General features: G+C 34.6%; 1 protein-coding gene across 1 annotated transcript; it reads left to right on the top strand.

The window, feature by feature from the left end:
• Positions 1-313: 313 nt before the first annotated feature.
• On the top strand, positions 314-23595 carry PAK1IP1 (PAK1 interacting protein 1). The gene is made up of 10 exons (XM_074208059.1): positions 314-739; positions 2809-2971; positions 4045-4165; positions 4248-4322; positions 4863-4915; positions 5846-5991; positions 6103-6200; positions 15657-15756; positions 17323-17446; positions 17913-23595. The coding sequence occupies exons 1-10, from the start codon at positions 638-640 to the stop codon at positions 18128-18130; spliced, it is 1200 nt and encodes a 399-aa protein (XP_074064160.1). The 5' UTR covers positions 314-637; the 3' UTR covers positions 18131-23595.
• Positions 23596-24900: the final 1305 nt, after the last annotated feature.

Below are 24900 nucleotides of genomic sequence, written 5' to 3'. Positions count from 1 at the left end.
GGAGATAAAATCTACTGTTACAGTATATTATAAGAAGTTTAGTTCCTACAAATCTGTAATAAAAATGATTCCTAAAAGTCAAAAATAATTAAAATGGGTTGGGGGGGAGGGAACGACTGGGAATTGTCACATGGTGAAACGAATTTAAAGGGCTCCGGCTCGGGCCGGCCTTGCTCCGCCTCCACAAGGCCCGGCCCAATCGCCGCCCTTTGCCCCGCCCCGTCCCCGGTCCTCGTCCCTCCCCTTCGCCCACCATTAAGCCCCGCCCCGGTCCTCCTCTCCCCCAGCCGCTCCAGCTCTGTTGGCGTGGTGAGGCGGAAGTTCCCATTCTGAAGTAGCATCACCATGCCGCCTCTAAGAGACGCCTTCTGGCTCCACGCCCGCGCTTCCTTCCGTCCCCTTCAGTTGTCCTTTCCTGAGCTGCTCTACTTTATCTTGGGAAAATCCACCGGAGCGGCCATAAGTGAGGGATAATGTTCACTGAAACCAAGGCGCACCGGCGGGCAGCCCTGCGCTGCCGTGACGTCACCGGGGAGCGCCACGGGAGAAGGACCCTTACACGCTTCTGCCTTGGGAGCGCGAAGCCTCGCGAGTTTACCCGGCGCCGCCCCCGGGAAGGGAGAACCGAGGGAGACGCATGCGCGTGCGCGGCGCCATGGAGCTCGTTTGCGGCTGCTACGAGCAGGTCCTCTTCGGATTCACCGTGCGCAGGGAGCCCGGTCCGAGCGGCCCCAAGGAGGTGAGCGCGGAGGCGGCGGGCTCGCGGTCAGGTTTGGGTCCCCGGGCCTGGAAGCCGCTGCTGCGGCGTTTGGAAGGCGGGGCCGCGCTGCCCGAGCACGGAGTCTCGGTCTCGTTTTTATAAATCTACACATTTTTCTTTCTTTTTTTGCAAGGCAAATGGGGTTAAGTGGCTTGCCCAAGGCCACACAGCTAGGTCATTATTAAGTGTATGAGGTCGGATTTGAACCTGGGTACTCCTGACTCCAGGGCCGGTGCTCTATCCACCCCTAAATCTTCACATTTTTAAATGCCTTCTCTGACAATATCCAGTGGGTGCTGAAGAAGTCGATTTTAAGAGAAGAAACTACAAAGCATGAGTGCAAGAACAATGTTCTGTTCGATGCCAACCTTGTCACTGGGTCCTCTTATGCACAGGTGTCTGAATCTCATCGAGCATCTAATAAATGCTCCTTTTGTGATTTATATAATCCATTCCCTCCCTCCCCCATTTCATTTTTCACCAGTTAAATTACACAGGTTCACATTGATTTTCTCCTTAATTTTCATAATACTTTTTGTTTATAGGACACTAACCGTATTCTTATACTGCTTTTTTTTAAAACTTCTTGAGCCAGGGACACTCTATATGGTTTCAGACAACCCGAGTTAAAACGGTTCCCAACCACATACATGAATAGATTACCCTTAATCCTGTCATCACTCCCTTTAGGACTTTAGAACTCCGAAGTTCAATTTTTAGATCATGTCCTCTTAACTTTTCCATCCCCCCTTCCTCACAGCTTAAAATTATTTCTTAGTTTAACATTTACAAATAATTTCCCCCTCCATTTTAACATTTTTAAGATAGCAACATTATTTCATACAGTACCTATCTCATCATGCATTTGTAGAAACTTTTAAGGTCTTTTATAATTGAGTTGTTGGGTTATCAATTTTGGGAACTGTCCATGGTGAGTTTTAGTTACGGATCTTAGGTTTAGAAATGCTGGCTCAACCATCTAGAAAAGAAACATGTTCATTATTTGAAGTTGTACATCAAAAATATATTTCCTTTACCCAAAATGCTTTCACTTAGCTACCAGTTTCCCTCACAGAAATTTTAGGTGTTCTTGTGAGAGAAGCTGAGTGACCAGATCTTGACATTTGAGTCAGAAGACTTGCTTTTGGGTGCTAACTGCCCCTTACTAGTCATGTAATCATAATGCTTGATCCTCTTTTATTAAGTGATTGGGGGAATCCAATAAAATAATGTTTTAAAAGACTTTAAGAACATTAAAGAGCTGTATTAGCCACTGCACCACCTAGCCACCCTAAAGGACTTTTTAATGTGAATAATTCTCTGCTGGTCTCAGTATGGAAAAATTGTATGGCTTCCAGTCATCATTGGTATAAAGCCATTGATATTTGATAGATTTATAGTTCCCTTAGAGTATATGTAACTGCCATACAGGTATAAAATTCACAAAGCTTAATGGTATATGGGAATATTATTTAGATAAGTAATTTAATTAGAACATATATTAGGCACATTCTATATTGCAGGTACTGTGAGATCTGAGGCTATAAATGTAAGAAGTCAAGATAATCCTTATTCTTAAGGAGCTTACACTCTAAGGAAGAAAGATAACATCAAGGAGAGCTGGCAAAGGAATAATATATGTGAGGTGGCAGTGGAAATGACATGGAAGTCTAATTTTGAGCAAGATATACTAAAGTTCCTATCAAAGCCAGGAGACTTAATGAGAACACTTCAAGATTGTGATTGGACAAGAGGTGAGGATGTTGACTGGAGAGTAGCCAGCATGATGAAAAGATCGCATTAGTACCATACTTTTATCCACCAGCTTTTCAGATGACATGCTGACCTTCCTTATTTGGTTCTCAGTTTTTGCTTGCTCAGTGATTGCTTTCATTGCTTTTTTATTTTTTTGTTGCCTCTGTGGCAGGATTCATTTACAACTTCCATTGATTATTAGAAAGAAATTGTTTCCTTGTCAAAGTTAATCAATATGATCTTGATTATGTACTGTGGCAAATCACTTTAGAATGTGTCTTACTCGCTTTCAGAAATGGACCCCTGTGGCTGACTTTACCCACCATGGTCATGCTGCTTCCTTGTCAGCAGTGGCTGTAAATAACCGTTTTGTGGTCACTGGAAGCAAAGATGAAACAATTCATATCTATGATATGAAAAAAAAGGTAGAACATGGAGCATTGTTGCATCATAATGGTAAGGAAATTCTGTCTTTTACAATAACTATATTGGTATTTTGTATTATATTTGCATATGTATCAGCACTATTACACTAAAATATTTAATACAAATTTAAGTTTACCTAATATGAAGTGTTCAGGAAAGCAGCAACATCAACATGGTTGTATCCTTTGGAGTCATCATTTTAGAACCAGAGGAAAACTTAAGGTTTATATAGTATATTTTATCTTTGATGTACTAATTAGCATTTACATCAGATTATTTGTTGCAGTTTAGTTCACTTGGAATAATAATAGCATTTACATAAAATGTTAAGGGTTTTTATTTGCTTTATATTTGCTTTATATATGTTATCTCATTTAATTCCAATAACATCCCAGGGAAGTAGATTCTACTTTTATATCCTTTTTGTAGTTGAGGAAACTTTAACTTGCCCTGGGTCATACAGCTAATAAATGTTTGAGTCAGAATTTTAACTCCAGTCTTTCTGACTCCAGTCCAGTACTCTAATCAGTGAACTAGTTGCTTTGAATTGAAAGATGTTGCTTATAAGGCCACAGCTCTGAATTCACTATTCCTTTGCGGTATTAAGTTAAGTAACACAGGCAATAAAGAATTTTCCTAGTCATAGACTTTTCCACTTTCTTCTGCTGGTCCTTTATGCTTAGAACAATATATATATCCACTAACCAGAGTGGGAAAAACCAGTTCATATATTTGAAACTGGTAGTACTTTTATTTTTTGTAGGATGAGGAAGCTGAGTCTCAGAAAGATGACCTGGCTTGCCAAAAGAAAACAGATAACTATAAGAGCAAGAATTTGAACTCAAGTTTTTTGACTGAATTTAGTGAACCTTCTCTAAAATACACTGACTCACTGTTTAAATTTTAAAATGTCAGATCAGCACATTTGAATTAAAACATGCTACTAGGTTAAACATTTAATAGTTCAAGTCAAGACTTTACATTTTGACAGCGCTAAAGTGTTAGCATCTCATATATATATATATAACATTATAAAATGGAACTTTTTACTGAAAAGTATAATAATGTAATTACAGTAACCTTGACTTTCTTTTTGTTGATAGGCACAATAAATTGCCTGAAATTCTTTGGAAATGGGCACTTAATTAGTGGAGGAGAAGATGGACTAATTTGTGTTTGGGATGCGAAGAGATGGGACTGCTTGAAGACTATTAAAGCACATAAGTGAGTCAGAGCCTCTTTCCCTCCATTGGAATTCTTAATTTGGTAATGAAATTTGGATGTTGAACTATTGTCTTTTTTTTAGGGGACATGTGACTTCTCTTTCTGTTCATCCATCTGGCAAATTAGCACTATCAGTGGGAACAGACAAGACATTACGGTAATTAATAATTAGCCAGATTTTTAATTTAGCAGTAATAGAATTAGTCATTGTTTTACATGTAAAAGAAGTAACTTTTTTAATGCAGTATATTTTACTGTCTTAGTCAACTTCTTTTCGTTTTGTCTCCTGCCTAAAAGCTATTAACTTTTTAAGGGTATATTGATATGAAGAAAAGTTATATAGTAATAATTAAACTCATAAAATGGAAACATCTCTCTTACATCAAACACATAGTAGCACCTTTGTTATTATTAATATAAAGTGGAAATGATGATGGACCCTGGATCCACCATTTTAAAATTTTCCCCTAGGCACTGAAGCAAGACATTCTTAAATTATAATATTATGGATTAATGAATTTGTCATCTAAATCACTAAGATGAAATGTTAACAAAATAGTATATCATTTTTCTTGTGTTTGTTTTGAATAATACATTATTGATTTAGCTTCCTGTTAGCATCATGCAGACACTGAGTATCTCTTAAGCATTAGTTGGTAATCATACTGATGATAGTACCGAAAAACTTGTTTTACAGAACATGGAACCTAATTGAAGGAAGATCAGCATTCATAAAAAATATAAAACAAAGTGAGTATTCTGTTGGCAGAAAGTTTTTGTAAATTTATGTTGCCTTTTGTTTTTATAACAGTCATTTCTCTTATTAGCAATTCTTGGCCTCCTCCCCCAGTTAAACCTTCCCTTTTACATTTAAGTAAAAACAATTAGACATAGCAAACAATATCATTGTGTATATCACATTTCATATCCATTTAGACTCCTACCTCTATCAAAAAGAAAGAAGTTTGTTTCATCATCAGTTCTCTAGGACTGAGATTAAACATTGCAGTTAATTAGAATTTGTATGCCTTTTAGAGTTGCTTTTGTTTATCATGTTACAAATATTGCTAAGTTTGTTCTTCTGGTTCTTAACTTTACATTTCATTACTTAAGGCAAGTTTTCCCCCCAAATCTATGAGTTTTTTGTATTAGTTTTATTAATAATGCAGGAGGACTATAGATCTAAAGTTGGGGGGAAAATTCATTTATTTATATTCTATATTCGTATATCACAATGTACTCTTAATATTGTTGATAGCCTTCCACTTTATTTCCAGGATTTTGCTACTATTTTAAAAAATTGCTTTGAATATTTTAACTAGATAATCTATTAGGAAATTACTCTTGATTTTATATTAACAGATTATATTAAAGTAGGGTTTTTTTTATAGATTGGCAATATTACCTGAAAAATTGTGGGTTTGTGTAAAGAATTGTGAGTTCCAATACTAACCCTTTCCCCTCACACCTTAATGATCTTGGGCAAATCAGTTTTACTTCTGAGCCTCATTTTTCCTCATCTGTAAAATGAGGGTGTTGGATAAATGACCTCCCAACTCTCTTTGGTCTTTTATTTCCCTAACTTCCATTGTAAAGTTTGAAGAAATAAATATTTTTATTCTGTTTTTGTGATTTTTATTCATTAGACAAATATTTCTTAAATTATTTTTAAAACTCTAGATGCTCACATAGTTGAATGGTCCCCTAGTGGAGAGAGGTATATAGTTGTCATAGTAAACAAGATAGACATCTACCAACTTGAAACTGCATCCATTACTGGTACCATCTCTACTGGAAAGAGAATTTCTTCTGTTACATTTATTTCAGTAAGTACATAAAACAAGCATAGACGTGTGTGTGTGTGTGTGTGTGTGTGTGTGTGTGTGTGTGTGTGTGTTTTCAATATTATAATATATGATCCTGTTTTTGATTCTTAGAATTCCATACTTGCTGTGGCTGGAGATGAAGAAATTGTAAGGCTGTTTGACTGTGATTCACTAAAATGTCTCTGTGAATTTAAGGCTCATGAAAACAGGTATTTACTTCTTTTTTCCTTCATGTGTGTCTGTTTACACTTAGATGTGTATGTATTCACATATCTATATCTATATCTCCAAATATATACATACATATGTATATACACACACACACAGTAAGTACATAAAACTAGCATAGAAATTTGTGTGTGTGCATGTGTGTTTGTGTGGTTGTGTGTGTGTGTGTGTGTGTGTCCCCAATGACAGTTTCAGTTAGGTGGCACAAAGGTGATGGTCCTGGAGTCAAGAAGACTCATCTTACTGAGTTCAAATCTGACCTCAGGTACTTACTAGATATGTGACCTGGACAAGTCACTTTCCCTCAGTTTTCTTATCTCTGAGATGAGCTAGAGAAGGAATGCATAGCCATTCCAGTATTTCTGCCAGTAAAAACCCAAATGGAGTCACAAGGATTTAGGTATAATTAAAAAAAAATGACTGAATAAATAACATAACTCCAGGTTTATTGAGATCAGAGATTTTAAAAATATTTTATGGAACATTTTGTGGCTATAGCAACTATGAAATTTTATACGTATTAAAAATGTATATTATACTAACTGAGGTTATCATGATTAGTAACTTTAACATTACTTCATTATAAGTGACAGTTCCTGTAATAAGATGTAAGGAAGCAAGCATTTATTAAGTGCCTATTGTGCTCATTTCATTAGCACATATATTAATTGCCTACTGTGTTCCAGGCATTGTGATATGAGCTTTACAATTATTGTCTCAACAGCAGCTCTGGGTGGGGTTGATACTGTATTTTCTCCATTTTACAATTTAGGAAACTGGAAGACATGGCTTAAGTGACTTTCAAAGGATAACACAGTAAGAATCTGAAACCAGAAATTTCACTCAGGTCTTTTATCCCAGGCTCTATCAATAATACCACCACAATACATAAAATACGTTAGTGGATCCATGATCTCACCAATGTGGCTATTATTTCCCTCCATCAGGGCAGATTACACTTCATCCATTTAAAATTTTTTTTGTAAATCTTTACTTATAAATCCTTCCCACTATCTTCTTCCCAGAAAGCCATTACTTATATCAGATAGTTAAAAGGGTAAAGGTCAGTGGGGAGGAAACAGTTTAGCAAAATTGGCTGAGACATAAAAATGTCTGGCATTATTTTTGGTGTTCCATACCTATAATTTATTAGGTCCAGTCTTGATCACTATGATTTCATAGCATTTAGCATTGATTTTTTTTATTGTTATTGTTGTTGTTCTTCCCATTTAAATAGTTATGGTTCTCTGCTTACATCACTTTGCATCAATTCATATAAATCTTCCTATATGGTGTTCCATATTTTTAGAGTCATCATTTCTTACAGCATAGTATTATTCCATTTCATTCATGTACCACAATGTGTTTAGTTATTTTCTAATAAAAAAGTTGTCAAACTGACCTACAAATCAAATCTGAATCTCCACTGCTTTTTATATGGTCTGATTAGGAATGATTTTCACATTTTGAAATACTTTTCTTATGTTTGAAAATATAAAAATCATTCTTGGCTCTTGAGAAATTTGACCCAAGAATTCTAATTTGCCAATTACCCTATTCTTAATCAGTGGGATTCAAGTGTATTTCCAATTTGTTCATTGACTTCTTGGAGGTGGATGGGAAGGGGACAGGGTATGCTTAGTAGTAGAATCAAAGAGTATGGACATTTTAGTCACTTTCTTATAATTTAAAATTTCTTTTCAACAAGAACTCTTTACAGTTCCACCAACAATACATTCCACAATCTTTTTATCATGTACTATTCCTGTATTTTTTTATCTTTTTCAGTTTTCTGGACAAAAGTTTCTTGGTAAAATCTCAGAGTTGTCATGATACATACTTTGACTATTGGTGATTTGGACCATGTTTCCATATGGCCAATAGTTTGCAACTCTTAAGAATTTTTTGTTCATATCCTTTGAACGCATCCATTGGGGATTACTTTTTACATTTCTATTAGTTGCCTATATTTATTGATATCAAATTCTTATCAATGATATTTGATTTAAAAATTTTTCTTCCCAGTCACTTCCCTTTTATCCTTTTTGTCTGAAAGGTTTTAATTTCATGTAATTAGGTATCATTTTTCTTTGATAATCATCTCTATCCCTTGCTTGGTTAAGAATTCACCCCCTAGGGGGCGGCTAGGTGGCTACTGGATAAAGCACCAGCTCTGGAGTTAGGAGTACCTGGGTTCAAATCCGGTCTCAGACACTTAATAATTACCTAGCTGTGTGGCCTTGGGCAAGCCACTTAACCCTGTTTGCCTTGCAAAAACCTAAAAAAAAAAAGAATTTACCCCCTAGCTATGTCTGAAAAATACCTTTGGTCTTCTATTTTTAAGAAATGGTATTCATATTCAGATCCTGAATTCATTTTGCATTTATTTTGGTTTATGGTATAAGTCTTGTCCTAAACCTAATTTCTGCCAGACTGCTGTCCAGATTCCCCAGAAATCTTTGTCAGTAAGGTCTTTCACCATGACTAAGTGGGATTTTTATCAAGGATGCAAGGATGGTTCAAAATTAGGAGAAAAGTTAACATAATAGTATTAGAAACAAAAACATCCCCAAACTGCATGATTGATTATCTCTAATAGACAGAAAAACCTTTAAAAAGAATACAATACTCATTTATGCAGAAAACTTTACAAAGCATTATATATCTTTATCAAATCCTAAACTAGCATTTCATGCATAAATATAAGTAAAACAATGTCTGCTTTCCTCCACTTTTTTTCTGTCAATGGCAAAAAAATTTAAAGTCATAAAGAAAGGCAAAAGAGAAGACTACAGTTCCCATTTACTGATGACATGATGATTTATTTAGAAAATCCTATCAACAAAAGAATGTATTTAACAATAGCTTCATTAAGGTTTAGATTCAGCTAGAAACCCATAAAAATCAACAGCATTTCTTTGTAGTCATTTTAAAAATATGGGATGATACGGAAGTTCCATTTAAAAGAATTACAGCATGCACAAAATATCCAGGAGCCAATTCGATAAGGCACCTATGTAGATATATTTTTTAAAGTTTTATTTATGTTTTTTACTATTTCATACATTTACAAATTTTTCTCACATTATGAGAGATCTTTTTAACAATCTTTTAAAACTAATAATTAAAGAACCTTATCTGAAAGTGCTCGTGACATTTCACATTTGTAACACCTCTCTATTTTAAAAAATTAATAGAAATCTATTTTCTTTCCCACCCACTCCCTGTTTGTTTGGGGGAAGATTTCGTAGAACAAATATATGCAGCCAGTTTTCCCTCAAAAAATAATATAATATACAAATTAAATGTCTCATTCTGTATGTTAAATCTGTCATGTCTCTAACAGAGAGCATGTTTCATCATAAGTCCTCCGTAATCATGAATGGTCATTGTGTTGATTGTAGTTCTTACAGCTTGAAAGTTGATTGTTTTTAGTGTTGTATTTATAAAATGCTCCTCAAAGATACAAAAAACAACTCAAATCACTGGAGAGATAGATAGTCATTGTTCATGGTTGGGCTGTGTTGATAGAATAAAAATGACAATACTACCAAAGCTATTGTACAGGTTTATTTTTATCCCAAACTACTAAGGTGGATACTTTACAGAGCAAATAACTGAATTAAAAAAAAAGCTAAAAGATCAAAATACCTGAATTGAAAAAAAAATCTAAAAGATCAAAAAAAATCAATGATAAAAGAAATGAGCCCAGCCCTTCTAGATCTCAAAATAGTTATTAAAACAAATTTGGTTTTGATTGGAAAATGGATCAATGACATAGATCAGGCAAGGAAATACTATCTATTCTGTAAATCCTCCAAAGGAATTCTGCTTGCTGAAGCCCTGACTGTGGTCTTCATTAATATTTCAATCAGTGCAGAACCAGGACTACTCAACTATTATTCCTCACTTTTGCTTCATAATTAATTGCTTCTCTTTCTTACCCCATCCTCCCTCATTTTTCTGGTTATACATACTTTTCCTTGATGCCAGTTTTTCAGCATTGTCAGTATATTATTGCCTAAGTCAGGGTGGCACACTCCTGTAGCCCCTGTTACTGGGGAGGCTGAAATTGTAGATTGGTTGAACTTAGAGGTTCTAAACTGCAGTGGGCTAAAGCTAATTGGATGTTCTTAATAAGTCCAGCTCCAGTATGGTACCACCCCAGGAGAAAAGGCTACTAGGCTGCCTAAGGAAGGGAAATTTGACTCAAATTGAAATTGGAGCAGACCAAAGCTCATGCTAATCAGTAGTGATAAGGCCAATACTTTAGGGGGAAAGTTAACATAATCATATTAAAAACAAAAACTTCCCCAAACTACCTGATTATCTCTAAAGATAGGCACAACTTGAGATAGAGAAGCCCAGGCTCAAAGAAAAAAAGTGTCTGCTTTCATTTACTATATGTCTTTCCTATGAACTCTTAGTTTTGATCATCCAAAATTAATGTTCCATGATTTACAGATAGGAAGGATTGAGCAGGGATAGTTTGGAAATTTGTGTAAGTATAGAATGATTTCCCAAAAGTTAGCTTGTTTGTACTCTTTTTCCTGTTGAGTTCTAGGTAACCTTTTAGTTATATATCATAACCTACAATATTATCTTTTTCATTCACTTGATTTTTCCATTGTATTTTATTAGGTTAATCCTTTAAATGTGCCCTTTTTTGTTGCATCACAGCTGATTTTCAGTAAATGGGAGCTTTATAGGTAATCCCTCCTCCAGTCAGAGGATATCTTCCATGATTCTGACAACTACCTTTTGGCAAGCCAGTGTCTCCTTGTTTTAGTCTTCATATTATGTTGATTACTGAAACAGTTAATAATAATAATAATAATAATAAAAAAGTAATGCTGGTTGCATTTAGCCTGGACTTTTGAAATATACATTAAAGGCGTAGCTAGGAGATACAGTAGATAAAGCAACAACCCTGGAGTCAGGAGGACCTGAGTTCAAATCCGATCTTGGACATACAATAATTACCTTTCTATGTGACCTTGGGTGAGTCACTTAACCCCATTGCCTTGCCAAAAAAAAAAAGATATACACATTAAAGCTGTACTTGGTTCTGTCAAGTCTGGTGGGTTTTAGAGGATCTCAGCTTCTTAATTTTTCAATCAGATCTGTGATTATAGAAATGTGAACTGCTAAACCTCCTATAATACCTTTCATATATTTTCATTGAGGATTATTTTGGTTTGTTCAGTCAAAGTTTATTGAGAAGAGAAAGTTTGTACATGATTGATGGTTACTTTTGGTTAGGATAATACCTTATGTGATGCTGTTATTTGTTTAGAATTGTTTTCTTTGATATCCTAAAAATTGATCCCTGGGACCTCTCAAATGGTCATTTTCAGCACAGATTTCTCTTGGGTTTATTTGGTCAGGTATATCAGATCTTCTGATTTTCATTTTCCTATGTTCTATTTTCACTTCCTTATAATAGTACATAATTGGTATATGGAAGATGGAGTCTGAGGATAATAGTTTGTCATCAGTGATAGGTCTATATTGTTTTAAAAGTTGTAATATAATCTTTTAACCTTATCTGACTTGACTTAATTGAATCTCAAGTCAAACTGTCTTTTCCAGTTTTCTCTTCTAGTACTTTCCACTATTTTATGAAATTTAGTTCTTATAACTTTTCACCAAACTTCTCTGGAGTATTTGCAAAAAGCTTATTCTCTAATACAGCATTTTCCTTGTCTGTCATGTCTCTCCTGGCCAAATACTTATTTAATTGAGGTGTTTTCTAGCCTCTTGGACTCCTGATTGCTTTTGACAGTACTTTACATCTGTTAAATGTCTCTTAAGAGGTTATGATAGCAGAAATAATGTAAAGACTAACAAATTGCTTTCTGGGGGGGTGGGGGGGGAGGGAAGTAAGATGGGGGAAAACTGTAAAACTCAAAATAAATAAAATCTTTAATTAAAAAAAGGAGGAAAAAATAAAAAGGTTTCAAAATTTCAAGAAAAAAGGTTATGATAGCATCAATATTGTTAATTTTATTCATTTTCTATTTTCATATTATATGCTGATAAAGATCAAGTTGGAGCTTTTTGTTTTTACTTGCAGGATATTCTTACCTTTATTCTAATAGGATCTTGATTTTGAATATATATCCATGAATAGTGATGTGCTGTCAAGATATAGGTGAACTATTTGTTTCATTTATTTATTGTATGGATAATGTCAGTTTCATTTTTCATGGTGAAGTTTAGTATTATCCAACATCTTCTGATTCTCTTTTTGAAGAAAACATCCATGATACACAAGTGTGAAACTTCTTTGTTTTTTTTTTTTTCCTGAAAAAGATTTCCAAACATATTTTGGGTAAGCTAATGCTGAGAAAAATCTAGCATAATCTCCCCAGTGGGGAACTTTGTGGTGAGGAAACTCCCTCTGTCTATTTGAGGTCAGCAGGGTCTGCAATTTGAAATCATAAGAGTTGACCCAAGCACTGAGAAGTTCATTGACTTGCCTAAGGTCACACTGCTAGTCTGTATTGTTGATTGAGGTTTGAATTCACTTCTCCCTGACTTCAAAGGCTATTCCTTGTTTTTATATACCCTTATTCTTCCCCTAAGTTCTACATACCTAGGAGAAATCATGTTGTTAAGTATTTTTGTAATCTTAATTTTGAGCTTTACCTAAGTCTAACTCTTGATCTTTTTAGTCCCCCAGTGACTTGATTTGTAACCTCAGGAAAATTTATAGTTTCCTTATGGATAATGAAATTATAGCACTGAGGCCTTGAAATTAGTTTCTTAAAAATCAAGTCATCTGCATTTTATCCTGTTCAGAAAAATTTCTTCCTGAATGATGCTAGTTTTTGAGTACTGGTGAGATTCCATATTTATTCAGAAGCAACAGATTAATATGTAGACAATTCCTACTTTGTCATTCCTGAAAATACTCATGGATGTGATAGAAAGAGTGCTGAAATTGAATTTGAAGGTCTAGAGTAACATTCCAGCTTTATCACTTATTATGTGTTTGACAGTCAATTTCTCAATACCCCTGTTTGTAAAGAGAGGTTGGTCTATATAACCTTTTAGATAACTCTTCTAAATTCGTAATCTGGTCCTTTTGATATTTAAAAATATGATAGTAGTCCTGCTTTTTTCCCACTAGGTGGCAATAGGTCACTATTGATGTTAATTGCTAATTGGCAGATTGGGAGAGATAGTCTTTCTTATATAGAGAGCATTTTGTGATAGTCCATCAAATTAAGAAACATATGACTAGGCCATTATAAAAGCAAAAAGCAAATCTACCCTAATGAAATTCACACTATAATTTTGAGGCTTTTTATGTTGCCAATAATAAGTTACCATTATATTTTTTTTAATTGAAGAGATAGAAACACTGCATGTGAAAAATCCAAAAAATAGACTTACAGATTAGAGGGGCCAGGAAAGATTTTATGAAGGACATTAGAGTTTGAATTTGATATTTTAAATGGTATGGGAATTCAACAAATAAAGAAAAATGGAAATCCTTGAAGACATAAGATTTAGCATGAGCATAGATGTTTTTGGGAAAATGAAAGTTATATCTGGATTATGTTAAATAATTACATTTGAATGCCAGTCTAAAACTGGTAGTTTTGAGTTGGGAGTGCCATGCCCCAATCAGAGGGAAAACATCTATAAGTATCGTACTAGGGCTTATACCAAGATGGCAACAGTGGAGCTAGAGAAAATGATAGTGTTTGTGCGCAAATTTGCAGAGGCACAATTGCTCATTGAGTAATATCAGATATTGGAACATTAGGAGGCTGGGTGAATGTTTGATGCCATTGATATAGGTAGAATAATGAGAAATAGGAAAATCACAAGGACCAGGTTTTTAGAAGGGAAAGAGAAGTTTGGTTGGTTTGTACTGGTTGTACTTTCACTAACACTCAATGGTGGAGGGGAATCAGAGTATACTTTGCTCCTGTTGCCACTTTCAGACCCTTCATTTGGTACTCTTCCTTAGCAGCCTCTCCTCTTGGGTTAATTGAATGCAAATTCACGAGTCATTTCACATTGGATTGCTATTATATCAGATGCCAGTTCCTAAGACATTCCTCTTAAGATCAATGCCTATCTCATCGTCTTCCTCTTTATCCCAATTTCTTCCCTCATTCTAGGGAATTTCACCAAATACAGTGTTCTTTTTTTTTTTTTAACAAGGCAATGGAGTTAAGTGGCTTGCCCAAGGCCATACAGCTAGGTAATTATTAAGTGTCTGAGGCCGGATTTGAACTCAGGTACTCCTGATTCCAGGGCCAGTGCTCTATCCACTGTGCCACCTAGCTGCCCCAACAGTGTTCTTTCAGTATGAAATCTTCACCCTTCCCATTACCTATTTCACTCCACCTCAGCTATACACAGAGATGGTTATATTTTTGATTTTGCTATGACTTTCTTCCATATTCAAGAACTATAAACTTTGCTACATTCTTCTTCTTTCCTAGTATTGACTCCAGTCAACTGTGCATAGTCTTTTACTCCTGAATCCCTGTTCCCTTATTTGTATGATTGTCGACTGTGGTTCACACCCATCTCTGACTCCTTTGCTACTACCCATATGCTAGTGTATAGAACTGGAGGAAATTGCAACATTGTGCTGATAGAGACCACTATAAACTTCCCTTTCTAAATTGCACCCTCACTGTAACATCTACCTTTCCAGTCTACTTTCTTTGTTCTCCTATCCACCACAGAAGGTTTCTGACCTTTTTTTTTCTTCCCAAGTCTTTCATGGTACTTTTTGCTGAAGACTTTGTCTTATGCTCCCCCAAAGTATTTACTCTTCAACCAGAGTTCTTGCTTTTCTTTCTCCTCATCTTATATATCTCTGACTTTATTCCCTATTAACTTCACTCAGTAATGTTGAGGTGATGATGAGGCCCAGCTTTTTGCCAAGGCTTTTGCCCCTACATGTATCCTTGAATCCATCTTCCTGGGTTCTCTAACACTTTGTCCCATCATCACCCCCTCTTCTTTCTCTAATTGTCATTCCCTTTCTGTCTAATAGTTTCTCCCCCAACTGCCTAGAGACACATCTTTTCCTTATCCTTAAAGAAACCTCAATAGACCATCAACCCCCTACTCAAATCCTTAATGGACCAAATACAAAGATTATTGCCATTCAAAGTTCTTTACAACCTGGCTTTTTCCTACCTTTTCTAATATTCTTACATTCTCTTCCCTACTATGCACTCTACAATCCAGCCAAAGTAGTCTTCTTTTCCTACAACATTCCAGCTCCCCACTGATGTGCTGCCAGAAAGTCTCTCTCTTGACCCCAGCCCATAGACTCTGGCTTCTTCTCCACAGTATTTCTATAGTACTTTCCTGTGAAGTATACCTCTACTCCTTTCCTATCCCATTTAAATGCAGCTTCTAAGAAGATCTTTGTCATCAAATTAATTTTTCTCTTCTAGAGTTAAAGATATTTGCAGCTTTGAAGTCCCAGAGCATCATGTTATTGTTACAGCGTCAAGTGATGGTTTCATCAAAATGTGGAGATATAACCCCAATAAGGTCAGTATACCAACATAGTAGAAGTCACTGTAATGGAGTTCTCCCTGTGTTAGTTGTTAGTTTCCTCTGTATCTTGCCAAGGACCTGAGGTTGATCTTGACTCTTACTGTGACCTTAGGTAGTCAGGGCACCCACTGAAAACTTAGTTTCCTTTCTGCAAAATAAGGAGAATGCCCATCAAGTCAGACCTGAAGGGAAACATCTGTCTAGAATGACAGGCAGAGGTGGGTATCCTGATAAACGATTTTTTGGTGATTGCTAGAAAATGTGATTCAATGGTATTTAACATTTTTTTGTTTTGTGTGTGTGTGTGTGTGTGTGTCCTTGTCTGTGTTTAAGTCAACCTTGCTCATGAGGCTCAAATGAGATAGGAAGTCACAGTAATGACATGTTACACAAATATTAAATCTAAAACAACTATGAATCATATTGTTGGGAAGTGAAATAGATTTACATCTAAATTGTTCTATTATTCTGTGGTGATTGACTTTTTTTTTTAATACTGTGGATATATTTAGCCTTTGGGAATTTTTTTACAATTAATTGGTGATTCTCAGTAACACTATAGCTTTTCAGAGTTAAATGAGTAAATTCAGTGACCCAGATGTGGATTTAGATAAACTTGATTCCTTGTTAAAATTTAGAGAGGAAACTAGCAAACTTATCATGAAATAAGCTTGTTAGCCAGAGTCATAGAAACAGATTTTGAATTTGTGAACCTGGGTTTAAATCCTGTTTATGGACTTCAAGTTGCTCCTCTATAAACTAGAGGATCAGGTGATTTTTCAAGCCTTTTTTCACTTCTAAATTCAGTTCTACACTTTTACAAATGTCTAAGTGGATTCGAACTTAGATCTTCCTGATTCTACTCTATCTGCTATGTTATTACACACAAGACCAAGGGGGAGAAAAGTGAATGGCAGTGTATAGTTAGGGCCACAGCCATTAAAATCCTGAAGTAGTAGATTTTATTTGTAAAGTGTTTTCATATAATTTCTAGTAATTCTTGCATATCATGTCAGACCAGTTTACAAAGAAATACAGCAATTGATTCAAAACATTTTTTTATTTTATTTTTTATTTTAAGGCAAGGGGGTTAAGAGTGACTTGCCCAAGGTCTCACAGCTAGGCAATTATTAAGTATCTGAGGCTGAATTTGAACTCAGGTCCTCCTAATTCCAAGGCCCATGCTCTGTCCACCTCACCATTTAGCTACCCCAAAACTTTTTTTGATAGGGTTTCTGTTCGTTTAACTATTTCACAGTGAATTGACTTTTTCCTTAATAGGCAAGGTTTGTAAATCATAATTTTGTTGTGCTTTATTACTATATTATTATGTTTCAGGATTTTTATCCATGTTTTACTGCTTTATTATGAGTTTTTACCTTTTAACTTATGTGAATTTAATGCTGAAATGAAAAACCAAAGAAAATTATTTGAAAGTTAAATATGCTTAGGGCATGAAATTTTAAAGTTTATTTTCTGAATGGATGAAATGAAAAATCTAATTGATTTAAAATAAATCAACCTCAACATATTTTCATCTTTATTTTACTCCCACTTCAGAAGACTCCTCCATCTTTATTATGTGAAGTAAATACTAAAGCTAGACTCACCTGCCTTGGAGTATGGTTAGACAGAGTTACGGATGCCAAAGATGAACTTCCTACTGCTGCAGCCCCTTCTCCTGGTAACTGACATTGATCAATTCTATTACATTTAAAACTCTGAATTTTCTATTACAGTGGTCCTCAAAAAGGTGAACCATTGTGCCATTTGTCTCCCATTGTCAGACCCTAGCTAAAGTTTGTTGCCTGCTCTTCTCAGATTGTTTAAGAAGGTCACAATAGTAATTCTAACTTCAGAAGTGCAAAGCCACTAAGTCTTGATAAAGGAGAGATTCAAGTCTGGTGCTTGACTGTCCAGAATCTCTTCTTTTTTGCTGACTTGAATAGTCAGTGTATCATAGTTTCTTGTGGCAAAGAATACTGGGAGCAGGGAGTGAATAAATTTTGAGTGTCACTGTTCTAATAATGAAGATGTTATGTTCTGGATGAGAACTTGATAAATCTATTTTGCATTTCATTATTTAGATGTTTTGTCTTGATGTTTGAAAAAATACTATTTTTTTCATTGTCACTTTTGTTGTGTTTCAGTAAACAAAGAAGAACAAGAAGTCAAAACTAGCCCCTCAAAATCTGATGATTCATCAGGAAAGCAACAAAAATCCAACAAAACAACAAAAAAGAAATTTAGTTTGGCTAAGGATAGTAAAAAGTCACCAAAACAAGAAAATTTAGTGTCAGTCAAGAAAAGAAAATTGGAAGGCATACTAGAAAAGAAGAAAAAAAAGAAAATGCAGATCAGTGAATAAATCTTTGAAAATTCAAGGAAGTTTTTTTAAGAGAATCATCATTTTTCCCCTAATGATTTTTGGATTTCAGTAAAAGTAAGGAATTTCTGTATATGAGAAATTCATATGGCACACTTAATGAAAGCTTCTATTCTAGAGGTCTCAGTGTGTTAAGTGTATATAATATTGTAACATACAATAAATAATATTTTTATTATGTCAAATAAGGTTTGAATTTACAATTGTTTCAGAAGTCCTAACCCTATTCTTTTTTATTTCAAATGTAAAATGAATAGAAATACAGATTATCAGTGAGTGTGGTGGGAAATCAACCGTTAGTGAAAAATATTTTTTGAAAGTTGTAAATTTTAATAAAAAACTTGAAAACGTTTGTAAATGATGTAAGGAAGAGTAATATTTAAAGTGTTGATTTCATCCCTTCTACCAAGAATGGAAATAAAGCTTAGCTGACATATGAATCAAATCTTCTCAACAAAAATGAAGAGACATAGACATATTATACAATCTGCTCATTGCAGTGGAGTTGTCTCCTAACAAAATTTCTGACTGTTTTGAAATAGCAAAGTAAGAAGGTAGAGTGCTTAATGCAACTGTACAGTGAACCAAATATTTGAAGCCTAGTATTGAACAGGGAAATAGTAAGGAAAATGGATTTTACTTTTAACCTGTTGGTAGAATAAAGTAAATAAATAAAAATAAGATAAAATTAACTTTTTTCCTTGTAAGGCAAGGTTTTAAGTCATGGGGTGTTTAAAGAACACTTTTCTGGTTAGGGCATGTTATGTGAGTGAAATAAAAAAAAATTTGGATTTTCAAATATTAGATTAAATAAAAAAAGGATAAAAAGGAATAAAAATAGATTATAAAATAAAAGAAAATAAAAAGAAGGAATAAAGTCTAAGAAAGCTGATAATCTATTGTATTATCTGAAATTTCGGAGTATACCTCCTGAGAGTTCAGGGCTATCATTTAAGGATTATACTTCTTCAAAGATAGGAGGTTATACTATACAGTATTTAGTATTACTAAGAGTCCATTGAGGATTAAAGAGTGAAAGTTTATTATAAGGATAAGGTTTATACTAGTGTTTGCTGACTAGATACACAGAAGAAATTTAATCCAAGTATATTGTGGAATACTCCTTTGGCTATTTAAATAGATCCAGTAAGATGGCCTGCCTTAATATGGAACAAGGTTCTAGAGTGAAAATTGATGAGGTAAGTTTCAATGTACTTCTAATAACATTTGAAAAATTGAAAGTGGTCACCTATCACTTAATTATTTTACTTAAACTTCAAAGGTTCTTGGTTAAAACAAAAGTTTTAAGTTGAGTCTATTTATACCTCTTGGTTTTTCTTTTGCAAAGTATGTTTATATATGAGACTTTTAAAAGAGAATATATTCGGGGTGGCTAGGTGGCAAAGTGGATAAAGCACCGGCCTTGGAGTCAGGAGTACCTGGGTTCAAATCCTGTCTCAGACAAAATAATTACCTAGCCGTGTGGCCTTGGGCAAGCCACTTAACCCCATTTGCCTTGCAAAAAAAAAAACCTAGAAAAAAGAAAAGAGAATATATTCTTTTATATATAGTAAATATCCACAGAGACTAGTGAATGGCTTAGAGATGCACCATTACAGCATTTCCCTCGAAGTCATCTAAAGGATTCTCTTGGAGGAGGCTCATTTTTCTTAACCATCTTTAAAAACAACAACCATCCCTTCATTATAAGAACTAGATTTAATTTTATCAATGGAAGTGCCCCTACAGAGGATGCATTAACAGCTGCTTTGCATCAGAACATTTCTGTGCATATTGGAATCTCCCCTATTTAGAATTGGAGAGTTTGAGAAAAGACATTCTTGCTTTACTATTTGTATTCCCATATAGTTTGCATATAGCAGTTTATAAATGCCCTTTCATGAAAATACAGTGTGACCTGCCCCATTTGAAATGAAAGTATTTCTATAGGTTAAGTAAGTGTGAGCAGTCTCAAAGTTTTCTAAGCCACTTTATCAGAAAAGTGACTGGTATCCCTGTATGTCACATTTTAAAGTAAAGTTAGTCATTTGTTTTTAAAATAGGGGTGTTAATCCTATTAAGTGAACTATTATGTAACTTCCAATATAGAATCCCTTTTATGTATCCCTGAGCTGATAACTTAATCTTTGTACCATTAATACTGTTTTACATCTCTATTTCAAAACCTTATTGAACAAATACATTCTTTTGTTTTGCTTTCTAAAGCAGAAGATACTTGTTAAGGGAGCTCTGGTGTCCCTCCCTACAAACACTCTTATCACCAGCTTCCAGTTTAGAATTAAAGGATTTAAAACTTAAAAAAATTACCTTAGAGCTCTTCTAGCCCTATACTGTCCTTTTACAGATAAGGAAACTACTAGTCAGAAGTGTTGTGTCTTATAGTCAGCAAAAATACCATAGTGTTTAATTTTGCCTAAGGTCTTCAGACTGAAAAGCTGGTATTCTGGCCTCTGTCTTAAAAGGCCTCATCATTTATAACTTCCATTTCAATAAGATGAGGCCATGTCCTTACCTTGGTAAAAATGATATAGGAATTAATGTGGTAACCATTGAATTTGGTTCAGTTCAACAAACATTAATTAGACATTAGTATGGTAGAAACTTGGCTTAGACCAACACCTCATACTTAATACCCAGATAAGATCAAAATGGATACAGGATTTAGACATAAAAAAACATTATAAGCAAACTAGGATATCAAGGAATAGTTTACCTATCAGATCTATGGAAAAGGAATCAATTTATGACCAAGGAAGAGATGGGGAACATCATTAAAAACAAACTAGATAATTTTGATTTGCACAGACAAAACCACTGTAACCAAGATCAAAAGAAAAGTAATAAATTGGGAAACAATTTTTACAACTAGCATTTCTGACAAAGGACTCAATTCTAAAATAGAGAACTGAATTAAATTTATTTTTTAAAAAAGTTGTTTCCCAATTGACAAATGGTCAAAGGATATGCAAAGGCAATTTACAGATGAGGAAATCAAAGCTATCCATAGTTATATGAAAAATTGCTCTAAATCATTACTTACTAGAGAAATTCAAATTAAAGTATCACTGAGGTACCACTTCACACCTCTCAGACAGGCCAATAGGACAATGAACAATGTTGGAAGGGATGTGGGTAATCTGGAACGATAATACATTGTTGATGGAGCATGAACTCATCCAACCTTTCTGGAGAGCAATTTGGAATTACTCCCAAAGGGCAATAAAAATGTGCATACCCTTTGATCCAGCAATACCCCTACTGGGTCTGTACCTTGAAGGGTTAAAAACCTCACTTGTACAAAAATATCCATAGCAGCTGTATTTGTTGTAGCACAGAATTGGAAAAGGAGTTGAATGTCTATCAATTGAGGAATGGCTGAACAAATTAGGTATATACATTATGGAACACTATTGTTCCATTAGAAACCAGGAGGGATGAGAATTCAGAGAAGCCTGGAGGGATTTGCATGAACTGATGCTGAGCATGTTGAATAGAACCAGAAGAACATTGTATACCATAATAGCAACATGGAGTGGATGATCAATCTTAATGGACTTGCTCATTTCATAAGTGCAATAATGAGGGACAATTTTAGTGTATCTTCGATGGAGAATACCGTCTGTATCCGGAGAAAGAATTGTGGAGTTTGAACAAAGATCGAAGACTATCATCTTTAATTAAAAAAACTTATGCAATCTTGGTAGCTTTTTTTTCTTAAGGATATGATTTCTCAACACATTCAATCTAGATCAATGTACAGTATGGAAACAATGTAAAGATTAACAGATTGCCTTCTGTGGGGGTGGGGGGAGGGAAGCGAGATTGGGGGAAAATCGTAAAATTCAGAAATAAGTTTATTTTAAACATTAAAAAATATATATAATTGAGGGCCAAAACCACCTTGCTTGTACTTGAATCCCCATCAAATATAGTGATATGTAGTAAGCATTTAATGCTTTTCTTTCCCCAAGAGAGGGAACTCTACCATTTCATGCTGGTACCTTCTCTGCAATTTAACAGCCTTAGAAAGTTTCCTAGGAGGTATGACTTACTCAGAGTCAGGGGGGGAATTTGAACTTGGTCTTCCTACATTGAAGTCAAATTTCTACCCACTACACTACCATACCTACAAATACAGTTACAAAAAGGAGGCTTAGATTCTGTTTCAGATAAATGACATACACATAGAAAACTAAATAGAAAATATATATAGTGATACCTGATAGAGTCATGGAGCAGTAGATTGTCATGCCCTCAGTAGTGTTGATAATGTTAAAAAAATTTAATTTTATATATTTTTTAAAAATTAAATTTTTTAAAAATTTTAAATTTTTAAAAGCTATTTCCCTTCCAGCTAGGGAAAAAATATCCTTGTATTACATATGCACAATGAAGCAAAATTTTTACACTGGTCATGTCCAAAAAGTATGTCTCATTGTGCACCCTGAGTTCATGTTTCAAGCAGGTCATTCAAATAAAACATTTGAATGACCTGGAATCATCAGTCCTCTGGAATCATGTTTGGTCAAGCAATGGTAATGTTTTGTTTATCACTTTTTTAAAAATTATTTATTTTGAATTTTACAATTTTTCTCCTAATCTGGCTTCCCTCCCCCCACCCCCACAAAAGGCAGTCTGTTAGTCTTTACATTGTTTCCATGGTATACATTGATCTTGATTATCATTTCTTAAGCAAGATGGGAAGAGAAGAATTGTACTCAGCTCTCCTTGGTCCTGCCTAATGATCAAGACAGTAGTCTGTGAAGCCTGGCTGAATATAGAGGAGTAAGGCTTGAAGGACTCAGCTCTAATTCTTAGGTCAGCCCTAGCCCACCTTGTTTTTCAATTAAATGTTTTTTTTAAATCCTTTTGTACTGTTTTTATATATAAATAATATTTGAATACCTGTACTGTTTCTTTAATAAAATTCACTATGTTTTTCTTAGTGGAGTATTTGTGATTTGAGGTATTTGTGAAGTATTTGCTTTGTTTTTGGTACGAATCATTTGTTTTGAGAAGATGAAAGCTGATTAATGGATTTCCCATCTTTTTGTAATAAGAATTTGGCATGGATTCTGAGGTGGTATCATGGTGGACGTGTTAAAGAGACTGGAGAAGGTTTGGACATTTTGTACCTTGTGGGTAGTTTACCACATGGAGAATGGGAAGTTCTTTACTTGGCATCCAAGAGATAGGCACACCTTCCATCATCCCTCTCCTTTCAGCTACTCTGTTTCTGGTAGTGTGACTGACACCTTTCTTGTGGTATCAAGTGAGAGGTCAAACTGTAAGAAGAAAGGCTTGAGGGGTCTTTTCTAAGGCCCTTTGGTCAAGAAAAATAAGCCTCAGTTTGTGTCCTCTGCATTTGTTTTTCATTTTTGGGGTAGAGACTGGAACCTCTGGTGTTAACTCATAGTTTTCTTTGAAACTTTGTACAGATTTAGCTATCTATCTTACAGTTAATTCCATTCTTTTGAAGATGAAAGAGTTTGAAAAAAAAATGCTATTCCATTATCCTTCTGGTTATAGGATTTACACATTTCACCTAATTTCTCCTTATCCTGTAAGGCTCAGATCAAATGCATTTCCTTAATGCTTTCCCTAATTTAATTCAACCCAGAATCTTTTCACTTAATTCCCAGAGAACTTTTGCATTTTCACATTCTACCTTATATTATAATATTTCTATGTATTAGATTAACTTTCTGGAAAACAATGTAGTCTTATTCTTCTTTGTTTCTACATTCCAAACCTAATCAAAAACTTAGCATATAGTAGGTACTCAATAAATACTTGCAGCTAGATGGCACAGTGGATAGAGTGCTGAACCTAGTCAGGAAAACTCATCTTCCTGAGTTAAAATTCAGTTAAAATTAGGCACTAATTTACTAACCTACTAACCCTGTTTGCCTTAATTTCCTCATCTATAAAATAAACTGGAGAAGGAAGTAGCAAGGTACCCTAGTATCTTTGCCAAGAATACGCCAAATAGGGGTTACAAAGAATTGACCACAACTGAAAACAACTAAACAACAACAACAAATATTTATGGAATAAATGTCTGCTAATACCTTTTGGGAATTAGTATGATTTTCCTTTCTTGGACAAAAAAAAGGAAATGTATGTAGTTTATATATTGTATGATTTACATTATAAATTGCTCTTAACATTCTTGCTATAATCTGATTTTTAGTTTTGTCTCTGGACTTAAAAATATTTGACAAATGAAAGAATGTTGTAGTTATAATACCTTATCTTCTCAGTGTTTCAACTATGGTCAGTTTTCATCACAGGATAGCTTCTTGCTAATACATAGAATATTTGCATGACCCTCACCTTTGTGCTTATAGGATATATGGAAACTTTTAGGAAAAGTACATTAGAAAAGGTTAATCTCAGGCAAAACCTTAAAATTAATTTCAAAACCAAATAAAAATAATTTTAGTATTGTCTATACTGCTACTTCCCTTGATTGCTATGGCTAATTGAGCAACCTTTTCAAATGGGTGCACATCGAGTATCAAACCTCTTTGAGTCATTTTGTGAAATAGTTGACATAAAATTACAGCTTCTCAGAGCTAGCAGAGACTTCAGAAACCATTTACTTCAAGCTGTATCTGAACAAGAATCTCTTACGTCTATGATAAGTGATTGTCCAGTCTTAACATAAATCCTTTGGATTCATTTTGAGAGCCTATGCTACTTTTGTATATCTTTGTTGGGAAAATTTT

Source organism: Macrotis lagotis, chromosome X (assembly GCF_037893015.1).
Source record: "Macrotis lagotis isolate mMagLag1 chromosome X, bilby.v1.9.chrom.fasta, whole genome shotgun sequence".
Classification (NCBI taxonomy): Eukaryota; Metazoa; Chordata; class Mammalia; order Peramelemorphia; family Peramelidae; genus Macrotis; species Macrotis lagotis.
Note: the sequence above shows the minus strand (reverse complement) of the source record. Positions and strands in the feature narration are given on the sequence as shown.